This window comes from Microcebus murinus, chromosome 3, assembly GCF_040939455.1.
Source record: "Microcebus murinus isolate Inina chromosome 3, M.murinus_Inina_mat1.0, whole genome shotgun sequence".
In the NCBI taxonomy this organism is placed as follows: domain Eukaryota; kingdom Metazoa; phylum Chordata; class Mammalia; order Primates; family Cheirogaleidae; genus Microcebus; species Microcebus murinus.
Genome location: NC_134106.1, coordinates 25,229,316 through 25,248,824, shown reverse-complemented (window position 1 = coordinate 25,248,824; position 19,509 = coordinate 25,229,316). Strand labels below are relative to the sequence as shown.

At 46.5% G+C, this 19,509-nt stretch overlaps 1 protein-coding gene across 2 annotated transcripts in view; it reads left to right on the top strand.

Annotated features, from left to right (window-relative positions):
- Positions 1 to 11,197: 11,197 nt before the first annotated feature.
- Positions 11,198 to 19,509, top strand: part of CAPN14 (calpain 14) — a 33,284-nt gene continuing 24,972 nt past the window's right edge. Inside the window, exons 1-7 of one of the 2 annotated variants that reach the window (XM_076000466.1) lie at positions 11,198 to 11,452; positions 13,459 to 13,528; positions 14,341 to 14,459; positions 14,598 to 14,734; positions 15,709 to 15,883; positions 16,487 to 16,549; positions 18,195 to 18,280. In XM_076000466.1, coding sequence (XP_075856581.1) covers positions 11,225 to 11,452; positions 13,459 to 13,528; positions 14,341 to 14,459; positions 14,598 to 14,734; positions 15,709 to 15,883; positions 16,487 to 16,549; positions 18,195 to 18,280 — 878 coding nt within the window. In that variant the 5' untranslated portion in view covers positions 11,198 to 11,224. Of the gene's footprint in view, positions 11,453 to 13,458; positions 13,529 to 14,340; positions 14,460 to 14,597; positions 14,735 to 15,708; positions 15,884 to 16,486; positions 16,550 to 18,194; positions 18,281 to 19,509 lie in introns of those variants that run through there. The other variant, XM_076000467.1, reaches the window with a different exon arrangement.

Genomic DNA, 19,509 nt, shown 5'->3' with positions numbered 1-19,509 from the left:
CTCCAAGTTACATCTACTAATACCTCACTTCCTAGGATTGGAAATGAGATGACTAACTCTCTCTCGTCGAGGCATTACGGGAACAAGTTCTGTTTGCATGTTGTTCTAAGAATTTAATAGGATTTTTGCAATACCATTACAAAGCCCTGAGTGTTCCCCTCCCTTCCAGAGAACTGCAGAGGGGAGGAGCCAAGGCCCAGGGGGAAGACTCTTGGACTCTCAGGTGAACACCATGTGTAGAAAGAACCCCTATATAAGAGGTGGTCTTGGGCTGCAGGCTTCTGACTGCATCAAGATTAGCACCCAACAAGCTGCTCAACACAGCGAGATCTCCTGTACAGGTAAATTTCTTTAGTTCTGAGAGTGGGTCCAGGTTAGCCCAAAGCCACCATGGCCTCTGCAGGGTCTGGGTTCAGAAGCTGAGAGGAGGGTATTTGCTTCCTTTTGTTTGCACTTTGCAGGATACAGTGTATATGCAAAAGCCCGGGAGTCTGGAGATGTAAATTTTGTGCTCAGTTTTGCCATCATTTATCAGTGTGACCTTGAGGAATAGACTTCAGCTCATTGCCCCCAGTCTCCTCATTAAAAACAAAAACGAAACCACAGTGCAGGTTGTGTTTGTGCTCTCTGAGGTCCCCCTAGGTCTGGTTTCTCTCGATGGTCTTTGGTAGAGTTATTGATGCTGCTAGGTGCTGTCATTTTCCAGGGCCATCCCAGGGGTCTTCTGAGCCTCCTGCCTGAAGGAATCTGGAAGCCGCTAGCTCCTGCCTGAGGCCTGGCGAGATCCTGGCACTCAAGGAGGCAGGCTGCTCTCGGGTTCTAGGAGTTCTAAATAGTAAGGCTGGTTCGACTTCCTGCGTGAAATCAGATGCAAAGAAGAGACTAGTGATGTCCACACTCTGCAAGAGTGAAATGTACCTCACATGAAAGTTGTCAAAAGGGTGCTGGGGGCAGCCCTTGCTTAGACCAGAAATCCAGAAACCGCCATTGTCTGAGCAGTTTGCTGGCCCCTGGGCCCTGGAAATCACTGGTCGGGGTTCTAGAGGACTCTGGGCCAATGCGGTTGGCTCTCAGTTCAGTGTAGAACCCTCGTTTATGGAGGCAGTGGGTAGCGATGTTTGATGGGTGGGATGTAGCCTGGATCTGGGTTAAACATTTTTGTTCCAAAAATGCCAGATATAGTCTACAGGAGCTCATCAAACTGTGAATCCCAGCTTGAGTCAGTGGAGTGGCCTTAGGGTTCTGAGTCTGGGGACGTCTTCCAGGTATGACAGGGTGACTCTTTGACTTTCTAGAGTGAGGATTCTTGGATGGGTTGTGTGCTGGCTGCACCGAGTGGTCACCTTCATAGTGAAGAGTGAGAGCTCCCTTTGCAAAGTGAGCCTGGCCATTGGACTGTGGCTTTCTGAGGACAGAAATCCTGTCTCGTTCTTCCTGCCCCCTCCCATCTCTGGCAGTGCTTGGCTTCCAGGCACACAGCAAAGCCTTGTTTGAATGAATTGAATAGCCCACCTCTCAGACCCGCTTGTAAGTCTCTCTCCTGACCATCAAAATAATCAAAAAGGAGTAGAGATGATTGGACTATGAGTGGTATAATTGATTTGGTGATAAATCACTCTAACTCTAATTATTAACCTGATTTCTAACACATAGATTAGGTTTGTCACTCTTGAAAGTTATGTAAATGGAATCACAGAGTTTTGTGTCTGGAGTTTTTCACTTAGTGTTATGTTTGTGAATTCCATCCACATTGCAGCATGTAGTTCTTGCTTGTTCATTCTCAGTGCTGTACAGTATTCTATTGGTGTGTAGTGTGAATATACCTTAATATTATTTATCCATGTTCATGGGCATTTGGATATTTCTCAGTTTGGGGCTATTCTGAATAGTTCTGTTGTGAATATTCTTGTACATATCTTTTGGTGCACAAATTTAAGCATTTCTTTTGGGTAATACCCAGGAACGGAATTATCGTATCATTTGGTATATATGTGTTTAGCTCGAGTATTTACTGCCAAACAGTTTTTCTAAAAGATGTTTCTAATTGATTTACTTTTTCCAAAAGTTTGCCTGGGTTTCTAACTGTGGACCTTGACATCTTGGAGTAGCATAAATCATAGCCTACAATGAAAGAGCACCAATTTCTCCAGCCCAGGAGTGGGCTTTGGAGAGGGGGTTCTGTCACCCAGCCTCCTCCTCCTCAGTGCATGGCTTGGTCATAGGGCCGGCCCCATAAAGAGAAGATAAAAAGTGACCAGAGGAGGCTCCAGGCAGGAGGGGAAATTTGCCCTGAGCTTTGAAAGATTGGGGAGCTCCAAGGCCGTGAGTGGTGAGGAAGAAGAGGCATCTCCTTTGTAAGTTTGGACAGAGCAGAGGTTGTGTGCTGGATGTTGTTTCCATGTAGGAAAGGGACCAACACACGGCAAGTCTGGCCATTTGGACTTGAGGCCATGAGCTGTGTGGTTCTGAGGAGAGTGACAGGAAATGGCCAGTGTGATGGCAAAGGCAGGATTGGAGGAGAAGAAAAGCTACCTCTGTCTAACCATGGATGTAGCTCAAATCTGTTACTCTCTTAAGAAGCAAATACTTCTGCAAAATAAAAAAAAAAAGTAAGAGGAACAAATTTACATCTGTTTTCAAACTCTTTTCCTGTCCAAATGTGTTTTCAGATGATAAGAAACATTTGATTTGTTTTGAAAAATCAAAATGGCTGGCCCTTTAAAAGTATGGGAGTTTATCGAAAAATAAGAGCAGAGGATGACTCTTAGACGGGAGTGACGCTGTCTTCTGTGGTGGGAGTGTCGGACCAGAGCAGGCTGGAGGGGACTGGAGTGAGCCCACCGAGGTCATGGTTTAGGAGGAGGCTGTACAAAGGGGATGTGCCTGAGGGATCCCAGTCAGGCTGGGCAGGATGTGAGCTCCCTGGCACTGCTCAGGGGTCTTACCTGTACCTGGGAGTGCTGAATAGAGTGACCACCCAGTTCTTTTTAGCCTGATATTTGGTTCACCTCCAATGAGTGACACTGGGGTCCGGTTTCTTGCACCTAGGGAAAGCTGTGTCCACACGTGGCATCTGAAGGTGCACATACATGCTCTGGGGGTATCTGCAGAGTGTCCCCACTTCTGCAGAGATTTGTGGCTGTGCAGTGGCTCGTGGAGTCAGACATAAGATGGGGCAGTTGGGGGTGAGTAGGCAGCTCCATCCACCAAGTTCTTAGACCTCCATCAAGGCAATACCAGTACCACCAGTTAAGGGGGCTTCTAGCCTCTTCTCCCCCATCTACTCCCAAAGTGCATGTTCCCTTTGGAGAGTCCTTTTTGCCTTTTAGACTGATCTTGATTTTACTTCCTCAGGTTGCTTTGTCCAGGGTCCCACATGTCTCCCTGGAAAGGAGCCCTAAGGCAAGCCTGGATAAGAACATGGGAGGGAGGTGGGTGTTAAGAAGGACCCCTAGAACTAAAGCAGTTCACAGCGATGTGATTAGACACCAGAAGGGCATCTGCATGGTCGACAGTTCACAGAAAGTTTCCCCAGCCTGTATCTCAATTCAGCTTCAGGACAGGAGGGGAGAGGGCAGGCTCTATTATTCTTTACGTCGTAAGATGAAGAAACATCCATCTATCCAGTCAGTCAGCCAACATTTATATCAAACATCTGTTTATTCATGATACAATGTGAATGTATCATGAATGATCACATCTGTGAATACAAAAAAAAAAAAAAAAATAGACTCTCTTGCCTTCAAGAGCCCATAGCTGGTCCACATTATTCATTGTTTCCTGAAAGGCAAAAGTCTGCTCTAATAAATGAAGAATTGTGCTTGGAGTCCTCTGTTAGAAACTCGATCTAAATGCAGATAGATGTCTGAATAGTAAAAATATTTGAACCTTTCAACCATTAATGTTACAAAATCATTTCCCCTTTTGTGAACAGGTCATGATGCATACATGGAGATGTGGGTTTTCCTGTTCGTAATCAGTAGGCACAGAACCACCTAAAAATTGCCCAGGAATGCATGATGTCATCATATCTCAAAAGGGATTGGAGATGAAACTTAAACAGAGAGCAATGAATCTTCAAGTGTTTTGAGATGCAAATGTAACCATAGGTGTTAGGAGTCTGTAAGAAGTCAATGCATCAATTAGAAATAAAATTCTGTTGCACTAAGATAAATTCTTAATGGTGAATTCAGTCAAATACATTTTACTCTGTGAGTTCCTGCTTGGTGCTTACCCTGTGCCTAACACACTACAGTAGCAATCTGCTGGGGGAGACAGTGCTTTAGAGTAGCGCTCTGCAAACTTTGTCTGTACAGGGCCGGCTAGTAAATATTTTAGGCTCGTGAGCCCTAAGATCTCTGTGCTAACTACTCAACTGCTGTTGTCACACAAAAGCAGCCATCGACAATACCAAACAGGTAAGCTTGGCTAGGTTTCAATAAAACTTTATTTACATAGGCTATAGTTTACCAACCACTACTTTAAAGTTTTTTTCCAAGCCCCTTTCCTGTGGTTACATTACGTGTCATCCCATGTTACAGGTGATGAGACCAGCTCAGAAAGGGGTAAGAGGGGCACACGGGTAAGAGGTGGCAAATCAGCCACCTCCTGGGTTTCTAATTTCAAATCTAGCACTCCATGGCCACTCTACCCTGCCTTTTATACAAAAGACGTGTAATCCCTGCCCAAGATAAATCACGCAGGGTCTATAGTTAGTCTTGTCCTTTTGTTCAACTGTCAAGAGCATAGACTTGATCATTTTTTCAATCTGGTGCTCTTTATCATGCAGACAGAGCCATTGTGCAAGGATCAAGGTTCCTCCTCCAATTTTGCCTCAGACAACTTCGTGGTTGTGGCATGAGGCCAGAGTTCTCTGGAAATTTATCATCCCCTGGGAGGAGTCTTCAGGTTCACAGCACCTGTGAGCCAGGGCATGGTACTCATGTCTTTTGTTCTGGGTAGTCAGCTCTGCGTGTGCGCCCAGACCTTGGCACAGTGTCTAGCATTTCACAGGTGATCCATGAACACCTGAATGAACCGAACATCGGGACAGGGACTCAAGACACGGAAAAGACTCCTGGGAACTAGTCCCCATTTTTGTGTTCTGGTGAGATTGGTGGGAATCTCATTTGTATAGCTTAGAGCAGGAGTCCTCAAACTACGGCCCGCGGGCCACATGCAGGCATTTTTGCCCGTTTGTCTTTTTTTTACTTCAAAATAAGATATGTGCAGTGTGCATAGGAATTTGTTAGTACTTTTTTTTAAACTATAGTCTGGCCCTCCAATGGTCTGAGGGACAGTGAACTGGCCCCCTGTTTAAAAAGTTTGAGGACCCCTGGCTTAGAGTCTCAGTTTTCTCAGCTTTAAAATGGAGCCCACAATTCTCAACTCCTTCAGCAGTGGGTAAAGAAGTAGCCACTACGAATGAAAGCCAGTAGTTTGGCAGATCTTATATTCCAAGTTAAGGCAATAGTTCAGCATGAGGACGCCACTGGGACAGGGCCCAGACTGGCCCCTGGGTTTTCCTGTATTAACTTTAAAAAATTTAATTTAGATCAACTTTATGGAGTTATTATTACATTAATATATAATAAAATGTACCGTGTGTTTTTTACTGTATTGTATATAGTTCACTGAGTTTTGACCAACATACATATTTAATACATATGCAGCCACCACCATAATCAATTTAGGACATTTCCATTACTTTGGAAGTTCTTTTGCAACCCAGCCCAGGTAATGACTAACTTAACTTTACTATATTATATTTTTATTAAACACATTTTTTTCTCACGATAAAAGTAATACATATTAAGTGTGGGGTCCAGAAAATATAGAAAAGTATAATAAAGAAAAATAAAAGTCTTGGGCAGTCACATTATTCAAAGATAGTTAAAATTATTATTTATATATATTTTATTCCCGTCTTCTGTGTGTGTGTGTGTGTGTGTGTGTGTGTGTGTGTGTGTGTATGTGTGTTTAATAACATTGGGGTCTACACACAGATTCCTGAGTGATTGCATATATGACTGTGATGATTGTATCTGAAATCATCATTTTGTTCTCAGAACTTCTGACTGACTCCTGTATCTTGATTAATGGCACCAAGTTACCCATACCAGTAACTTGGGTTGCTATTAAGAATAGATCTTTTTTTCCCATTATGTTTCCTAGTTATTTGTTGCTGTTATAAAAGAACACCAATGAATTTTTGTATAGTATATCTTACCTGTATTCATTGACCTTCTGTATTCATTGAATTCTATTGTTATTTCCTCTAATTTTTAAAATTTTCTTTGATATTCTACATGTAGGATAATATCTTCTGTGAATAATAGTCATTTGATTTTTGTTTTCTGATTTTTATGTTTCTTTGTTTTTTTGTTTTGTCTTACTGAGTTGGCTAGAAGTCACAATTAAAAATGAGTAAGAATGGTAGTAATCAGCATCCTTATTTTTTGTTTGCTTTAAGGAAATATTTTTTTCTTTCCTCAGAAAGTATGATGTGGTCCTAGATTTTATAGTAAATACCTTTTTTTAGGTTGAGGAGATTTTGTTCTATTCCAATTTATACTGGGAAAATAATTAAAGATGTGCTCAAAGACATAGTTCAAATCTAGTAAGTCTGTCACTGTTTAGTGTAGTGAAAAGGGGCAAACAACATGAAATTTCAGGAAAAAATAAATTTTGGTTGACCTGTGATATGGAATACATTGCAATAATTAAATATCCTCTTGTGTATTCAATTTATTGGCAAAGAAAAGTGCTTGTTAGATATTGCTGAGTGAAAAAAGGTATAAAACACAATGTATAATATCTCACATTCATAAGAAATAAATATAATGAAGCATAGGAAAATTTCCCTAAAAGTATATAACAAAATATTCACGATGGCTATCTTTGAATAGTAGAAATATGGGTAATTTTTATTTCCTTTTTTCCCCTTGATTTTTCTATAGAAATATGTTATTGGACTTTAAAATGATAATAAGTCAAATCATAGCTAAGTGAGAAATAATTCTCTTGTCTTTAAAGTTATCAGAACAAATACACAAAAACTTACAGTCAGATGAAACTTTTAACAGCAGGGATATATTAATAGTATTCATTTCTGTCCAGTTTGTCAGAGTCATTTTTTCGTTAATATCAACCCCTCTTTCCACGAGTTGAAACACTGCCACTGGTAAATGCTTTAGGGATTCTCACCCTCTATATTCCTGTAAACAGGGAGACTTCCAGCTGGCCGACCTCATAAGAGCAGGCAATATTCTGCCTCTAGGTCCACCAGTGGTGTGCTGCAAATGTTTAACAACCAGCTCTCAAAAAAAAAAGCTAAGTACCCCTGATTTGTAGCATTTGATAATTCCATGTTATAAACACTCCCACCATGCCAGTTACAAGCTACTAACATGACATCTCTGAACACAGACCTGGGAAGAGATGTACACAACTGGCTTTTGTGATCCTGTACACACTGGCAGCTATTGAAACACCACTGAGCCCAACCTGAAGGAGTAGTTTTTGACACAAGGTGTATCTAGAATCTGTCTCTTCTCCTCCATTTAACATTTTCCCATTTACCTTTATAATAAACACTCACATGTTAACATTTTCTCATTTACCTTTATAACAAACACTAACTTGTTAAGTAGACAGAGGGTTAACAGGAGAGAGGAGCAAACCCTGCCTGCACACAAGGATTGGGGCATAGGAGTTTGCACTGCTGGCTGGGAGCACCCTCAGGTGTCTGGCCTGGTGATGTCCCTGGATGCTTACTGGCCAGTGGGCATTAAAAGGCCTCCTCTAGATCAAGGCACATAGGTTACCTGAGCACAGGAATACCCGTCACCATAATGCTTTCCCTGGCACCCAGCACCTGGAGACAAGGTATAGCCAATATGGAAAAAGTGAATGCTGAAGCTCTATTTACTCCCTGAGTACAAATGAATCCTGATGTGAAGAACACTACAGAACAGTCCAGCACCTGCTGCATACTCAGATGTCTTGTGCGCCCAGTCGCTTTCCCCTACCCATTTGCACAATTTTATTTTATGGGGCTGCTCCAACATGGTTCACTTATAATAATCAAAATGAACTTCCAAATATGACCAAGACCCATATGGACCTTTGCAGAAAGCTTTGCCAATCTGGGAATGAGCCAATTTCATCTATGACTCATAACATGCAGGAAACATATAAGAACTGCCCACCACCCACATTTGGGTCTAGAGTCTCCTTAAGGAGACTTAAGAATATTTATGTAAGAATAAGATATTGGTGCATGTGTGTGACCTCATTCTGAACTTTGGAGGGTGAGAGGCATTTTGGTCCTTGGAGCCCATAAGGGACCATGCTTGTCACAAGATGCACTATTTCTAGGCTTAGAGAAGAACCTGAGTGGTGGAGTGGTGACCCAGCACTTGGTAAGGAGGGTCAGTACCTGGCTTCAGGTTCTGAAGCCAAGGGACACTCTGTCATTTGTCAGGTCACAAGCAGTAAGGGTTTATTGTTCAGGAGTGATGGGACAGAAAAGGAAGAACTTGCCTTTGTGGGGCCTGGAGTCTGTTTACAAAGGTCCCTGTGGTAGAAGAAACTCATTGGGCAGAAAATGGAGCAAGGCTGGAGGAAGCTTTGTGTGCTCGTCCATATTAGGCAGAAAACTCAGGGGACAACACAAGATGTGACTAACAGCTTTGGATCTCTGTGACCTGGGTTTGAAGAGTGCTGGGGCTTCACCCAGGAAGTGTGCATGCACCTGTGATGAATAAGATTAGCCAGGAATCAGGTGTTCATAAGCTCTCAGAGAGGTCAGGGCGTGAGGCAAACAACATTCTACCAGTATAATCCCATGGAAGATAAAAAACAGATTAGGCAGAGGTGGATTCCGTGGATGAATCACTCAGAGCAGAACCCAAAGGGTCTGAAGACAGGGCCATTCAGTGTCACGAGCAGTGACTGATGAGCTAAGTACGAGGCCGAGGGTAAGTGTTTAGAAACTTTTATAGCAATAGATCAAATAATTTTATTTGTGTTGAATCTGAAAATTTTTTTAAATGGGGCTTGATTGTATGTATCTTGTAATATTTCATGTTTTTGTTAATTCCTTTTCAATAAATTTCTATGACAGATTGGAAATAAAAGAATACAGGCCCTTCGCTAGTGATAATTTGAGAAGCACCAATCAGAGGACAGCAGGGTGTCTTATGGGGTAAATAGTGGATCAATAGATGGTTAGGATGGGGACCCAGGGAATGCCAGGCATACGTGGTGGGCCTCCTGGGGGAATGGCTCAAATTGGACTTTGGGCAGGGGACAAGCTCTTGACAAATGGCCCTCGGGTCACTCCTGCAGCTATGAGGGAGTACTCATACTTGGTATAGACGTGTGTGCAGGCTGCTGTTAGTGCATATACAGTCTGTCGCAAGCTCTATGCTAGGTGCAACAGGCAGTTGCTGGTATTGAGGGCTGAGCACTGTTAGGGGGGTCAGGGCCTTGGGTTCTGGATAAAATCTCCATGGTTAGCACCAGAAAAATTATTTCACACCCTCTCACTAGACTGTAATAGACATGAGGGCATGCCTTTGGTGAATGGTGCCTAGCTCACACCTAGCCTATGTGGCAAGTTCCCAAGAAAATATTTGGTGGGTGAATGGATAGATGGGTTTCAGTTTTAACACCTACAAAATGAGGGGGCTGGATAAGATCAGTGGTTTTCCAACCATAGAATGAGAAACCTTGCAAAGATGCACTGTGGTCCAACCTGCAAACTCTAGCCTCTGCCCTTGAGTTTCTGCAGGATTTTGTGTGAAGAAGGAATTCTATTGCTATTTTGAAAAATACTAGACTAGATGATTTCTAAGACTTCTTCTCTTTTTTTATTCTAAGTGGATAAGAATGCAAATAATAAAGGGCATAAAACCATTGACTTAACCCATCACAGCTGCACATAATTACACTCAAGAGATCTAAGGGTATGCTAGAATATTGTGGTTGGTGGGGCCCAGATGGCTTGCAGAGCTCTTAATACGAAACTCCTGCCCAGGCTTCATAAGAAGGACTCATTGCTCCTAAAAATGTATGCAAAACTTTACATGTCATTGTATGCCAGTTAAGAGTGCTATGGCTGTGTGTAACAGACATACAGTGATTGACATAAACGCTACAGAGGAGTCTAGCTACTACCATGGCTTAAATAAGCAAATGGTTTGTCCTTCTCATGTAATAAGAAGTCTGGAAGCAAGCTACCCAAGGCTGGTGCATTTGTTCAAAGAAGTCATCAAGATTCAGGCTTCTAGCATGTGGCTTTTGTCCTAATAGTCCCAAGACAGCTGCGCCATCTCCAGATATTACATCTGCTTTCCAGCAAGGGGGAAGGGGGAAAGTCAAAAGTGGGGTCAGCTGAAGTTGTCCCTTTTCATTGGGAAAGTCACAGCTTTACAAAAAACTCTACCTAGTAGCCTCTGCCTTGATATCATTGGCCACAACTGTCTGGCAAAAAGCCCCAGGAAATCAAATTTTGTCACTAGGTGATCAAAACTGGGATTCTGTTGACAAGGACGAGGAGAATTGGTGTGTATAGGCAACTGTTCATATTTGCCACAATATGCATGTGTTATTTCTTTTTCTTTTACATTACCAAGAAATTCTTCAAGGGAGGAGTTCTTTTTAAAGAGAATGTAGAAGGAGGTTTTGCAGGGACGAGGAGGACATTAGAGCAGGAGGACCACCGTGTGTGCCGCTGGGAGGCAGGAGCTGGCAGGCCCCGGGTGGAGGTCTGACCGGCAACCCCCGCTACCCACTGCCCTGGCAGGCACGGACCCTGGAGCCCAGGGGACTGAGCTTCGGATTCCTGCTTGTCTTCTCTCCCCACCTCCCCACTTAGCAGAGGGACCCTGTGGCACTGGTGCAGTCAGGCCCGGGACCTGCCTTGAGGCTGGGGAGACCCTGCTCTTCGTGTAGGTGTTTGCCGTGGGATCCCAGGTCCACACCAGGTTCCCAAGCACTTGAGCAGAGGCTCGTGGCCCCCACCTTCTGGGAAAAGAATGAGCCACCTGCTCCAGTCTCTTTCTCCTGCTCACTTCTCCTCCCACACTCTCGCCATCTTCCTCCTCCTCTCTGTGGTATGGCGAAACACAAACAGCGTGGAAACTGACTGTGGACTCTGCATTTCAGGAGCCACAGAGACCACCCAGGAAGACTCACGGGACCCTCTTCGCTGACTGCCATGTCCCTGTGGCCACGCTCCATCTGTGGCATGCGGAAGCTGGGGCAGAGGGACGCGAGCCAGGCCTGCCCGCAGCTGCCCCAGCAAGACTTCGAAGCCCTGCTGGCAGGGTGCCTGCGAGACGGCCGCCTCTTTGAGGACAGCAGCTTCCCGGCCACCCTGAGCTCCGTGGGCAGCCGGCACCTGCTGCGGAAGCTGCCGCCCAGCCTGCAGTGGAAGAGACCCCCGGTGAGGCCCCAGAGGGGCTCTGGGGACACACGCAAAATGCCCTGGGCTCAGGGCTGTTGGATAACAGGTCTAAGCTACACAGGGAAAAAACGAAGTGGTTTTCCTACTCTCCACTCAACACAACAAACCCTCTGGCACCGGATGTGTGGGAGGTTTTGCTTACACACCAACCAGTTGAGCTGAGTGTCCTCTAATTCAAGTCACTTCTGCCACTATCTACCAGGAGATGGCATCAGCCCCCACAGGTTCAGGGCTCAGCACCACAGACTGACGCCCCCTTTAGACACCAACTGGAAGTCCCAGGTTGTGACCCGGGCTTCTGATGACCAGCCATAAATCGCGGTTCCGGGGACCCTCTCCTTGGGTTGATTAATCTGCTAGGGAGGCTCACAGAACTCAGAGAAACACTTTACTTCTGTTTGCTGGTTTATTCTAAAGGCTGTTACAATGGATACAAATCAAGAGATGTGTAGGGTGTGGGGGAAGGGTGTGGAGCGTCCATGCCCTCCCAGGTGTGTTCAGCTATGAAGAAGCTCCTCGAATCCTGTCCTTTATGGAGGCTTCATACATGGGCATGGTTGATTGAATCATTGGCCTTTGGTAATGAATTCAACCTTCAGTCTCCCTCCTATCCCAGAGGTTATGGGGTAGGGATCAAAGTCCCTACCCTGTAATAATATCTTGGTCTTTCCAGTGACCAGCCCCATCCTGAAGCTATCTAGGGGACCCCAGCTGCCATTCATCTCATTAGCATTCAAAAGATGCTCTTATCATGCCAGAGATGCCAACAGTTTTAGGAGCTGTGTGTTAGAAGACCAGATGAGGGCCAATTACACATTTCACAATATCACACCGGGTCTTACTCCATTGATCCCCAGGAGAAGGGAACTGAGTAAATTCCCAGATTCCCACTTTCGAGCTGGAGAAAACAGAGGGTGACCTGAGAGTGGCCTAAGATGGAGCTCTTCCTCAGGCACTGCCCAGAAATACGCAGAGCAGGTGCAGTGAAAAATTGATCAAGGTTCTGTTCAGTTTCATCTAAGATGGCAAGGCCTCCTGAGTCACAGCCAATACCCTCTGCCGGAGACATAAATTTTAACATGCCCCCAACCCCCAACGCCCCCAAAAGGCTCATGAAACATGTAAATTAAGAAGCTATTCATCATTTTACAAAAGTATTCTTCACTTAATAAAATGCATCAATAATTCCTTTGAAAGGCAACTTCTTAATGTGTTCCAATGAAATCCATCTCCCCCAAACTTGATTTACAAAGAAGATCCCAGGAACACGGCTAGTGAACAAAGTGAAGGCAGCTGGGACCACACGCCTTTTCCTTTCCTGTTCCCCACACAGCTATCACCATCAATGCTGCAGTCCCAGGCTTAGGAAGTCCCTGCTATGTGTGAAATTCCCAGGTGGGCCTCTTATACTACATGGCAGCCAAGATACTACTTATTCTCCCAGAAAGTCCCAGGAGCTGCAGACATAGAGACTCTGTCACACACCTGACTCTTGGGGGAATGGTGTCCACGCAGAGACTGAGGGATTTAGAGCTTGCGTGGAGCAGAGACCACCGGCCTGACCACCCCTACCCAGCCCACAGCTCAGCATGAAAAGCCAGAGAAGCCATGACACTGGGGGGCAGGAAGGGATGGACGAGTAAGGAGAATAAAGAGAACGAGAAGATCTCTAGGAAAATCCAAAATATCCCCTATAAAATGTGCTTGTGATTTTAATGGAAACCCCAAGAAAAGGCATTTTTGGCACAAGTGCTATTTCTCAATCTCTGCACAGAGTTCTCTGAATTACATGAGCTATACGAAGAAATGAGAAATACAAGGGACAGAATCTGTATCCCATATTTTCTGGAACAGCCCTGATTTCACATATGTGCTACATCTTTGTCCCCATGAGTCCAGTTTGGGGGTATTGGAGAACATGGTCATTGTAGCTCCAGAGGCTTCTTTGTTCTAGGTGAGAATGACCATTCCCCCTGTCCCCCCAGGAGCTGCACAGCAACCCTCAGTTCTACTCTGCCCAGGCCAAAAGGCTGGACCTGTGCCAAGGCGTGGTGGGTGAGTCTCTATAGCCCCTGGACACGCAGGGCAGGCTGCTCGGCCCGGCCCCAGCAGGGTGGGAGACAAAGAGGGATCCAGAGATCCCCATCAGAGAGAAGGTGGGTGGGCCACGAAAGGTTACCCAGCAGCAAACCCCGAACTTCACCTTGACGTGCTCTGTCTTTTGTTGTGAAGTTTATGGAAACTGGTCCTCTCATGACGTGTGGGAATGCCACACCTGGTCTAAGTCCCCATAGTCCTCGTTACCAACTTAGGGGTCTAAATTTTGTGTTGGAAAATGTGCTCACTCTGTTTTAGTCCCCACAATGCGCCCTTCCTGAGATGCCAGTCATTAGACTCCCCAGAATAGGGTCCAGGCAGGTCTGTCCTCAACTCGACTTTTTTTTTTTTTTTTAAGAGTAAATAGAAATGAGCCTTGGCCATGAGGAAAGGGACAGGCACAGAGATACACATTTTACACACAGGGAAATGCCGTCCCGAAGGGCTGAGGCTTTCCCAGAAGAGCGTACATCAGTGACAGGGGCAGGATTTAGAAGAAGGTTGGTGGTGTTTGGGTCCAGATTCCTGAGAATGGGGCACTCAGGAAGCTAAAAGCTTGTCCAGGAATATGGCTCAGTTTTTGGTGTCAGATTTGGATTCTGGCCAATGTCCCCATCCTCTGCCCACTCACCATCCTCCTCCCTGGTAGACAAGTCCCTTCTCCCAAACTAAACTACAAGCCCCGAGAGAATAACAATTGGGACGGGGCATTTCTGGCACTCAGGGAGTCCTCAGCAGTGTCATGCAGACTCTGTGTGTGTCTGGCTTAGGAGACTGCTGGTTCTTGGCCGCTCTGCAAGCTCTGACTCTGCACCAGGACATCCTGAGCCGGGTCGTGCCCCTGAATCAGAGTTTCACCGAGAATTATGCTGGCATCTTCCGGTTCTGGGTGAGTGTCCTCCTGGGGCCTTGGGCTGGGTGGGGGGCCGTAGGGAAGAGGGTTCTGGGAGGAGCCACGCGTTTGCCTCCTGGGCTGACTGTCTCCCATGGCCATCCTCACTCACCAGGGCCCACTCTCTCCCTCCAGTTCTGGCACTTTGGGAGCTGGGTCCCCGTGGTGATAGATGACCGTCTGCCTGTGAATGAGAGTGGCCAGCTGGTCTTTGTCTCTTCCACATACAAGAACGTGTTCTGGGGAGCTCTTCTGGAAAAGGCCTATGCCAAGTAAGACAACCAGTGGAAATACCCTCTTCCCATCTCCTCCTTCTCTCTCTCTCTCAGTGCTGAGGGAAGGGAATGGAATCAGGCAAAGTTTATGAAATGAGATACTAAGGTACATCTCAGCCAAAGCAGAAGTGACAACATATTCAGGGTCCTTTATGTGGGGGTCACCCCATCTGAACAAGCATTCAGGAATTTTGCCTTTCCCTAATGGACAGAGTTGTTTAAGAGTGCTAGAGGGCTAGGAATGTGGAGTGCATATTCTTCTCCTTTGCCCCTGGGATGGAGGCAGGGAACAGCAGCACATGCCCAAAGGCTAGCAAAGCACAGGCTTCACTGCCCATGTGGACCACCCCTTCTGCAGCATAAATGTCCCCTCCCTTTGTTTTGAATGGAACTCTCTCAACTTAGCTGGTCACTGCTGTTCTTGGCAGCTGAGAGGTATGGACAAAGGAGCACCAGCACGAGACCCACTTGCTTGGGTCCCTTTGGGGATTGCATGGCTTCAATGACACAACAATGTGAAAGTTTTCAAGAGTTTTTGAAGTTGGGGAGCACAAGCAGAAAGAGAGAGAAGGGACCATGGGTCAGTGCCTTATTGGGTCCAGAGTATTGTCCAAACAGGTTTCCCATGGGGAACTTTCACTGGGGGGTTTACAGCAAGCAGGCTGAGTTCCAGGAGGTCACACTGTGACTGAGAGGAGGTCACTCAGGCAAACGTATGAATTGTCTGTTTAAAGGAAATGACAGAGCAGGGAACCCAGCCTGCGAGGCAGGAGAGAAGCCTCAGGGTTTTATCTCTGGCCACCAGCTGGAAGCATTCAGGTGGGGTATAGGACTAGAACTGTGTGAAGGATGACTGAGCCCTGCTTCTGGAATGAGAATTATAAACTTTAAAAAGTGGATGCCGAGGCAACATAAAATTGTAAGCATTTAGTGCACCCTTCTCCTCTCATGTTTCTGTGTTCTCTGGGCAGGCTCTCCGGTTCCTATGAAGACTTGCAGGGTGGACAGGTGTCTGAAGCCCTTGTGGACTTCACCGGAGGGGTTACAATGACCATCAACCTGGCAGAAGCCCCTATGAACCTCTGGGAACTCCTAGCCCAAGCCACCTACAGCAGAACCCTCATCTGCAGCCAGACCCACTCAGGGGTGAGGCTGGGCTGGCTCTGGCAGAATGTCCTCCTGTCCCTCCCCGTCCCCGTCTTCCACCAGCTGCTGCTCTCCCTTGGGTGTGGGCTCAGGACCTCCATGCAGCTCCTGCGCCTAGAGTCCTGGTGCTCAAACCAGAGCAGCAGAGCTGGGCCTTCGGGGCAGGCAAGGCAGCAGTAGAATGAAGATGGAGTGCGGAGAAGGGAGCCACCAATTAGTAAGCGCCAACTACATGCATGGCATTTTTCATGTCCAATTTAACAACAACTAAAACCACGGAACGGGGTAGAAAGCCCTCACTCCAGCCCTGTCTTCACTAATGGCCATGCATGCCACCTCCCCCATTGACTTAGCAACCTGAGACAGAGTTTGTCCTCTGGAAAGTGGAGGTTATAATCCCTACAGAGTGGCACACTTGCTGTGGAGAGGCTCGCATGAGACTACAGATGCTGAAGAGCTCTGGAAACTGTGATGTGCCGTGGGGTGATTCTCTCCCACTGCGCTCTCTGGAAACCCGTGCTCCAGCCAGACAGGCTCCACGACTCCACATAGGCTGCACATAACAGAGGACCAATCAGGACCCCTCTTTTGTCTCCACAGAAGGAGAAGGTGCTGGAGAATGGGCTGGTGGATGGCCACGCCTACACTCTCACTGGACTCAGGAAGGTGAGTTGGGCTGGGCCCCCTATCTCCCTCTCAGCCTCCCCTCCCACTCCCAGGGCTCTTGCCAAGGCCTCAGCTCCTCTTGAGGACAGCTGGTTTCTGCGCCCAGTCTGGGGTTTGGGGACAGTCTCTGCTAAGTCCTTCAGGGCCTGCCAAAGCAGGCTCCCCGTGCCTCTGCACTTATTTCCTGGGTGAAGGGGTGGGTCCAGCCTTTGCCACCCACAATGCATCGTCCCAACCTTGCTCCAGGGGGCAGCCCTCAGCCAGTCACCATCCAGCCCGCTGTGCCACACAGCCCTTCCCGAGCTTCGCCCTGGGCTACCACCATCAGCCTTTCCATCTAGTTCTTCTCTCCCAACTTCCTATTGCTCTCACATGCTCTTCACCACAGTCCCGCAATTACTGCTCATCTTCTGAGCTCTCCTGAGCATTGCGAGGAAGATGGGTCTGACAGGGGCCCCGCCTGCAGAGACACTGAGTTACGGATGGAGATGTCTGGCAGTGACGAGAAAGCAAAGCAGAATCCAGAGGAGAAAGTGTAGGTGAAGACTTAGGAGTTCAGAGGTGGAGAAAGGGCATCCACCTAGCTGGGCTGGGGAGAAGTCAGAAAAGTCTACCCAGGAGTGGACACTGAGTTGGCCCTGAGAGAGGGATAGACTTGGATGTGGGGAAAAGAGGATTTTCACGGAGGGAACAGCATGAGCAAAGCAGGTTGAAGCTTAAGGAGACTTTGACATTCTCCAGTGAGCCAAATTCCCCCAAAGCCCTGCGATTTCCTTTAACTCTGTTCCAAATTTCTTGAACTCAACTCACACCTAACCTTTTCCTTCTAGGCCTCCAACATCCACGTGTGTTTATGTGTCAAGAACTTTTAATTTATTCTCATATTTATTTAACAAAATGTATATAGCACTTACTATGTGCAAAGTATGGTTCTAACTGATTTACAAATGTTAAATTAACCCTCACAACACTACCACGAGCAGACCTCAAGTAGCTGTGCTAATGTCCTAGCATTGCCACAACAGACTAATACAAGCTGGGTGGCTCAAAACAACAGAAACTTATTTTCTCACATTTCTGAAGTTCAGAAGTCTGACATCAAGGGGTCAAGAGGGCCACATGCCCTCCAAGGCCACGACAGAGAGTCTCTCCTTGCCTCTTCCATCTTCTGACGGCCCCAGGCGCCCCTTGACTCGGGCTGTTTGACTCTAGTCTCTGCCTCTGTCTTCACCTGGCCTCCTCCTCTGTGTCTTCTCCCTTCTTCTTCCCTTCTAAGAACACTTGATTTGGGTTTTAGGGTCCACTCTGATTCAGGGTGATCTCATCTCAATCCTTAATTACATTTGCAAAGATCGTTTTTCCAAAAGGGTCGCATGCACAAGTTCTGGGTGGATGTGCCCTTTGGAAGGGGTCACCATTCAGCCTACTGCTGCAGGTGTGACTACTAGGACCGAGAGGTTAGGCAGTTTGCCCTAGGTCCCACAGCTCAGAAATGACGAGTAGCAGAGCCCCTGTGTCCTCCACCACCTCTCTCTGGACCTGTGACTTCCCATTGCACGTGCTCAGCTGCAGGCCTGGGTGTCACTCAGATATGAGATCATTTGCACTCAGCCCAGCTACCTAAACTGTGTCTTATTTTGTGCAGGTGACCTGCAAATATGGACCTGAATATCTAGTTAAGCTGCGGAACCCCTGGGGGAAGGTGGAGTGGAAAGGAGACTGGAGTGACAGGTGAACTTTGGGACCGTCTGGGAGGGGTGAGATGGGGTAGGTGAAGGCTGCAAGGGAGGTTGCCAGTTGCACACAAATTCACATGTGCTGCCTTTGAGCTCAGGATGGATCAGGAAGGTTTCAGACAGTGGGGCTCAACCTCTCACATTTCTAAGATGTTTTATGGTATACAGACTGCTTTCTCTTGCATTGTAATAATTAAGGCTAGTGTTTATTGAGGGCTTGCCAGCACTGTGCTAAGCCCTTTGAAATTTTATTATCTCATTTAATCCCCCAAACAACACTATTATAAAGTAGATAGTTTTATCCCCGTTTCACTAGTAGAGAAACCCCTGCTTAGATTAATTGAATTGCCTAAGGTCACACAGCATGACTCAGCCAAGGTCATTGGTGCCTTGGTCCAGTGTCTCTCCCTGGCATGGTTCGGTGCATTGTCTGGGGCTGGGGGCTCGTTGAGTCAAAGGTAGACAGTTCTTCATTGGCCCCTACACTCGGGTTACATTTAGTGGCCTCTGGGCATTCTGCTTAGATGCCCATGTTTAGGTTGTTTCTTCCTAAAGGCAGCGGTAATGGGATGTGGGTTTTACAGGCTACGGACTGGCTGTAGGGCACAGGCGGAAAGGGAAGCCAAGTTCAACTGAAGTCCTTTCTCCTGTTGTCATGAAGATTTAGAACACAATCCTGTGTCATACTTCAGAGCTGCGGTCCCCAACCCTCGGGCTACAGATGGGTGCTTGTCTGTGACCTGTTAGGGACCCAGCTGCAGAGCTCTGCCACCCCTCGCCGCCCTGGCCCCACTGTCCGTGGAAAAATTGTCTTCCATGAAACCAGTCCCTGGTGCCAAAAAGGTTGGGGACCGCTGCTTTAGAGTATGCAAACATGTCCCACATACGCATTATCACTCAATCATTTTTATAGTGAAAAAAATGAAGGCTTAGGAAAACCAGGTGACTTTTACTCCTGATAGTATTGCTGCATTACCTGTGTTACACATTAGCAAACAGTTGTCAAAGGAGCTGGGCCTACATGGCAAATCTCACCCAAAGAAATATGTAAATTTTAATGTGCTACAGAAATATAGCTTCGTGCTGTTGGTGGTGGTGGTTTGTTTCATGGAAGAATAAGTGCTAATATAGAGACAGATGATGGGTAAAATTCCAGTTTCGTTACTTCCTAGCTGTGTGATCTTCGGGAAGATTCTTAATTTCTCTGAGCCAGAGGTGTGGTGA